Source organism: Silene latifolia, unplaced genomic scaffold (genome assembly GCF_048544455.1).
Source record: "Silene latifolia isolate original U9 population unplaced genomic scaffold, ASM4854445v1 scaffold_273, whole genome shotgun sequence".
Taxonomy (NCBI): Eukaryota; Viridiplantae; Streptophyta; class Magnoliopsida; order Caryophyllales; family Caryophyllaceae; genus Silene; species Silene latifolia.
In genome coordinates this window covers 46,717-53,095 of record NW_027413215.1, presented here as the reverse complement: position 1 = coordinate 53,095, position 6,379 = coordinate 46,717, and the positions used below count along the sequence as shown (strand labels likewise).

General features: G+C 38.4%; 1 protein-coding gene across 1 annotated transcript; it reads left to right on the top strand.

Moving 5' to 3' along the window:
• The first annotated feature begins 1,380 nt into the window (after positions 1-1,380).
• LOC141639080 (putative thylakoidal processing peptidase 2, chloroplastic) lies at positions 1,381-6,213 on the top strand. The gene is made up of 6 exons (XM_074448270.1): positions 1,381-2,374; positions 4,583-4,651; positions 4,893-4,961; positions 5,044-5,130; positions 5,248-5,315; positions 5,777-6,213. The coding sequence occupies exons 1-6, from the start codon at positions 1,712-1,714 to the stop codon at positions 5,895-5,897; spliced, it is 1,077 nt and encodes a 358-aa protein (XP_074304371.1). The 5' UTR covers positions 1,381-1,711; the 3' UTR covers positions 5,898-6,213.
• Positions 6,214-6,379: the final 166 nt, after the last annotated feature.

Sequence of the window (6,379 nt, the reverse complement as noted above, 5' to 3'; positions counted from 1 at the left end):
CGAAAGAAATTCCGTTCCATTATCGCTTTGTACAATTTTAACTTCCTTCCCAAATTGAGTCTTTGTCATGTTACAAAAATTAATCATTAATTGGCTTACCTCTCCCTTATCTCGTATTAGGTAAACCCAAACACCTCTACTTCGGTCGTCAACAATGGTGAGAAAATAATGTGCTCCCGATAAACTTTTTGTATGGTACGGTCCCCAAATATCACAGTGTATGAGAGCAAATATTTCGGCACTTCTCTTATTATTAGACTTAAAAACCGAACGAGTTTGTTTGGCCCGACAACACGGGTCACAAATATCACTAGAATTCCATGACAAATTAAAACCAACTAAATTTGAGAAAAGAGGTAAAATACTGCTTGATGGATGTCCGAGTCTTTTGTGCCAAAGCCGCGAATCACCAGTTGTGCTTGCTCGTGCCACAATATTTTCTCGTCCACCCTTAAAGTAATAGACCCCATCAATGTGCTCACCTCGTCCAATCTTCATCCTCGTAGATTGGTCCTGTATTACACAATGATTATCATAAAAGGTCACAACGCAATTGTTTTCTCTAATCAATTGTTGGATGGAAATTAAATCACAAGTTAACGACGGTACAAAAAGCACGTCTTTGAGTATAAAGTTATCATTTAACGTCACACTTCCGTGTTCCTTTGCCACCATATGTGACCCATCGGGTAGGCCAATGGTAGATGTTTTTCCACTCCACAAATTTTCTAGCAGATCACGTCTACCTGTCATGTGGTGCGATGCTCCGCTATCAAGTAACCAATTAACAATTTTATTATTATTTGTACACCAAATCATCGACTACCTTCCGCCTTGTTTTTCAAAAAGGCGCGTAGTTGGACAATTTACATATCTCTTTTTTTGGTGAATGATTTCCATCTCCTGTTGTCATCGTGGAAGGAATTCCTTTCTCTGTTTTTTTTTTTTTTTTTTTTTTTTTTTTTTTTTTTGTAAAAGAACCAGGATCAAAATCGCTCTGATGCCATGAAGAACAATGAACACAGGCGAGATGGGAAAAGATTATGTATTATTGAATGAATAAAGATGATACAATGGTTGATTCTTATATACTAGCTACACATCATACACTCCCTAATTGTTAGCCTGCAAATATTACAACGGTGTACATACCATAATTAGCTAAGATATTATACGCCGAAGATCGTAATAATATCGTCACAATATCGTAACAATATCGTACCAATATTACTCAATAAAAAGTATCGTCTTATTTTTTCCATTTTCATACTCATGTTACATTAGTAGTCGTCTTACTTTTTAATCTTAGTTTATGGTCGTAAAAAAAAAAAAATACGAGATCATTAATCGCTAAAGGAGTGTAGCAGCTTCGAAGCAGTTGTCATCCAAGCCGCCATAGGTGACTAAACAAGTAGTAGTAATTCCCAAAAGTCAACAACTCCTTCTCCCACTTTGTGTCATCTCCTTCCCAAAACTCTCTCCCTTTCCAAATTCCTTCCCCTTTCATTCTCTTCACCATTGTCGTCATCACCTGCCTGACAACTCCAACTTCCCTCCTTTTCCTTCCCCAATTCATCCAAACCCTAGTAATTCCCCAACCCATTTCCCCAGTCAATGGATTTCTTTACTCAGTAGGGTTTCCAATTCCTACCACCACTTTTTAATCCCCACTATTTTCCGATTTCTTCTTCTTATCATCAATTTCTTCGTTATGGCGATCCGATACACGGTCGCATTCTCTGCGACCATCGCACACAACCTCGCTTCTTCCACCTCTCATCGCTTTACCAACTCCCGTTGTCTCCAAGAACTCCTCTCTAAACCCATCAAACCCAATCATTCCGATATCAAACCTAAATATGCGCCCAACCCTAAAACGCAGTCGTTTGCGGTGTTCCCGGCAGCCGAGGTCAAGTCTGATACGGATAATTGTCCAATTGCGGCCGGGTTAATCGCGGTAATGCGGGCAACGGGTATTCTTGGATCGGGTCCGGGTATGGCGGGTGTAATGGGGGTTTCTCCGTTACGGAGAGGAGCGTCAATTATTCCATTTCTGCAAGGCTCAAAGTGGCTTCCTTGTAATCAGCCGGTGATGTTGAAGTCAAATAGTAGTGATGTTGATCGAGGAGGGGTGGCGTCGGTGGTTCATGCAGCGGCGCCGGCTGTTGACACAATTGTTTCTAAGGCAGCGGTGATGGGCAGGAAAGGGTGGATGTCAAAATTGTTTAATGTTTCGTCTGACGATGCTAAGGCTGTGTTTACGGCTGTGACGGTTAATTTGCTTTACCGGTCATCCTTGGCTGAGCCGAGGTCGATTCCTTCAGCCTCCATGTCTCCCACGCTTCATGTCGGTGATCGGATTTTGGCTGAGAAGGTATCCATATAAAAACTCATATGATCATCATTTCTATTTCAATTCAATTGTGTGTGGTGTTTGTTTGTATCGCAAATTATTATATTTGACGGTCTCATGGTAAAATTATTGTGAGATGGACTTGTTATTTCTTGATTTTTGGTTTTAGTGAGGTTAATGGGAATACGTGTGCGCTTTCTAGTTGAATTGGTTAGTTCAATATTAGATGATGTCTAATGTATATAAAAATTCAAGGGAAAGGGTGGGAAGGGAAGGGAAGGGAAGGGAAGGAAGTGAAGGGGAGGGAGAATGGGCAATGAGTTTCCCTCCGAATCTTTCGTTCGTTGGGGGAAATAATTTGGCTTGGAGGAAGGAAATGAAGGGATCCATCTTCCCTCCCCTCCATTTTCCCTCCATCTCCACTTTGCTATCCAAACAAATGATATTGGGTCCCTCCCCTCCCCTCCTCTTCAAATTCACCAATCCAAACAAAACCTTAGTCTTACATTGATACTTTTAGGCATTGTTTGGATATCACAATAGGAGGGAAAGAGAGGAGAGGAGAGGGGAGGGAGGGGAGGGGAGGAGGGAGGGAAGGGAAAGGGAAAGGGAGGGGAAGGAACTTAGGGAGAATGGAGGAGGTGATTTTCCCTCCAAATCTTTCCTTTGTTGGAGGGGAAGTAATTTCGCTTGGAGGAGGGAAATGGAAGGATCCAATTTCCATCCCCTCCAAATCCCCCCAGATTTGGGGTAAAGGAAAGGCAGGGAGAGTAAGCGATTTAGAATCCCTTGTTTGGATATAAAATAAGGGTGGAGAGAAATGAAGGGGGAGGGATTTGGAGGGATCCATTTCCCTCCTCCATCATATGCTATCCAAACAAGGGATTTTAAATCCCCTACTTTCTCTCCCTTTCTTTTCCCTCCAAATCCTTCAATCCAAACACACCGTTAGTTTCTTATCTCAGATGAAATTAGAGGTGCTTGCTGGCTGCTGCTAAGGTCATTGTTCTGTATTAGTGCATTCTGGATTTTATAGGTTGTTTTTTATTTTATTTCAACCTAATGGAATATCTATATCTATTAAGGAAAGGGAGGGAGAGTAAGCGATTTAGAATCCCTTGTTTGGATATAAAATAAGGGTGGAGAGAAATGAAGGGGGAGGGATTTGGAGGGATCCATTTCCCTCCTCCATCATATGCTATCCAAACAAGGGATTTTAAATCCCCTACTTTCTCTCCCTTTCTTTTCCCTCCAAATCCTTCAATCCAAACACACCGTTAGTTTCTTATCTCAGATGAAATTAGAGGTGCTTGCTGGCTGCTGCTAAGGTCATTGTTCTGTATTAGTGCATTCTGGATTTTATAGGTTGTTTTTTATTTTATTTCAACCTAATGGAATATCTATATCTATTAAGGAAAATACGTGCGTCCTCCCTACACCCAAAGGAGGATTTTATAATATTTAATTCCTATTTTGGTCCTCCTCCTATGGGTGTAGGGAGGACGCAAGTATTTCTCATCTATTAAATGTAACATTAGACGTGTGAACTCTGAAGTAACAAAAGGGGATGTCTACGTATTCAAAAAAATTGTTTATGGTGTCCCATTGAAAATTTCAGTAACAAAATTGTGTCTCGGGAACCTATGGCACTACATATGGATTGCCACTGGTCATTGATAGTATGGTAATTTCAGTTCCCATCCTCTGTATCTGTTAGAAGTTTGATGTTGAAGTTCTTATGTATGTTCAGGATATATGGCAGGTTGAATTGGTATTCACTACATGATATTGGCTGTCAAATAGTTATATAGGTGGAAATATGTTGCCAGACTGGCAAAGTAGCCTGGCGCTGTTACGCACTAATAATACTCGGACTCATTTAGGAGTACCCAACACACAAGTGTACGTCAGTGACTGTTATTTTTATGAAAATTTGCATAGTTTTGCGTAAAATGAACTGTCTAAATGTCATATTCAAGTCTCATTGTCCAGCCTCAGACGAGGGTACGTTAGGGAATAGGACGAGTCTGAGTAACATTGGTTACTCCAAATGTTATGTTGAACCTAATTGTCTTTTTTTTTCATGGATTAATTACAGCCATAGGTTGTGGATTCTCAAATTGTTTGCTCTATAGCAACACTTTAGCTGATTGTAGGGTGCCATTTTCTTTACTTTTTTAGTTTTTTTGCTGGAGCTTATGAAGGTTTATATATGTGTTGTTCCTCTAGGTATCTTATCTATTCAGGCAGCCCGAGGTATCCGATATAGTTATCTTCAAAGCACCTCCTATTCTACAGGTATCATATATTTCTCATCTCATTTTTATTGTACCCGTTTGACTAGAAGTCATATTTAAGATTTATTGATGAAAATGTCATTATTATCGTTCAAATAATTTGTCTTTGGATATATCACATTATCTTTACCATTATGTTACTTAAGTAGGATAATATATTTAGGATTGTGGTTGTAGAAGCTCGTTTCATGCGTTTCTATGCAGATGTTCGAGTGATATATAGGTTTATTTGTCCTTCTTAGGAAATCGGCTATACTTCAGGGGACGTATTCATCAAAAGAATTGTAGCTAAGGCTGGGGATTGTGTAGAGGTATCTACTGACAACAATCAATTATGTATGTGTTCAACACCTATCTGTTATTTTGAGGAGTCTAATATTTCCTCTGGAACAGGTAAAGAACGGCAAATTATTTGTGAACGACAATGTTAGAGATGAAGAATTTATCTTGGAGCCCTTAGCTTATGATATGGATCCTGTGGTAATTAATTTTTGAGCCCTTGGCTTCTTTGATATGCTGTTCATTTGACATATCATAAGAGTTTCACTCTTTATTTTTTGCTCTCTAAAACACATCTCCTGTTTTCTGGGTTTACAGATTGTCCCGGAGGGCTATGTCTTCGTAATGGGAGACAATCGCAACAACAGTTTTGATTCTCACAATTGGTAAGCATCTCAATGTTGCTCATATTTTTTTGTGATTGTATCTCGTTGATGGGAATTTTCATCTTCGTGGGTTTATTGCTTTTGTACAAGTATTTATTTATAAAAAATAGTTATCTCAGATGGCTACGTGCCTTTGTATTCTTTTTTTCTATTCAACTTTGTTATTTTAAAAAAAAGTTGTATATTGACTATTTATCATACTCTTTCTTCTTTTATTTACTTTTTCCATTTTTTTTATTTAATTTTCTTATTGTTATACTTGTTTGTTAGTATCTTAGTTACATCAGGCTTGCTTTACTTTACCAAGTTATTTTTACTCAACATATTAATCCCTGGTTTGAACCCCTCTTTTTATATTGTATTGGTTGTACCTCATTTGACATTAAAAAAATACTCCTAGAATCTATTTCTTCATGATTTATGTTTAATTGGCTGATCCAGCTTTCTTCCGTCTTGTGCAGGGGCCCACTTCCTATTAAAAACATTCTTGGTCGATCTTTGTATCGTTATTGGCCTCCCTCGAAATTATCAGATACAATATATGAAACACATGATGAGACCAGTAATTTTGCTGTCTCGTGACAAGTTTTTGGAGAGCTTGCGATTACAGATCGAAGAAACTTGTTACTCAACAAGTATAGTGTTGATTTATTGTGTTCTTTGTCCCCTTTGAATAAAACCAACATATCTGTGCATAGTTTAGTTTATTTGGGAGTACTGCGCTCCATAGATGACAAACAAGTTTTTGACATGGGTTATATTATTGATCTGATTGACATTACCCTAATTGCTTTGTTCTGCTGTTTGTTAATTCTTTGTGTAAAGACACTCGTTTTGTCTAACTGTAAAAATGGTTTTCTTCATGCTCTCGTTTTCAAAATGCTTTTTTTTTGCTTGATTTTGTTGAGCATCTTCCATTCTCTGGTTTCTTGTATCGTTATTCAGCTTATTAAAATTACAAAATGATGCTGTGTTTCTCTGCTCTGCTTCTCATCCAAGGATATTTTGAGATTTATCATGTTGCCTACATTTTCAATCTCGTTATCTTCTTCCTGTAGATGTCT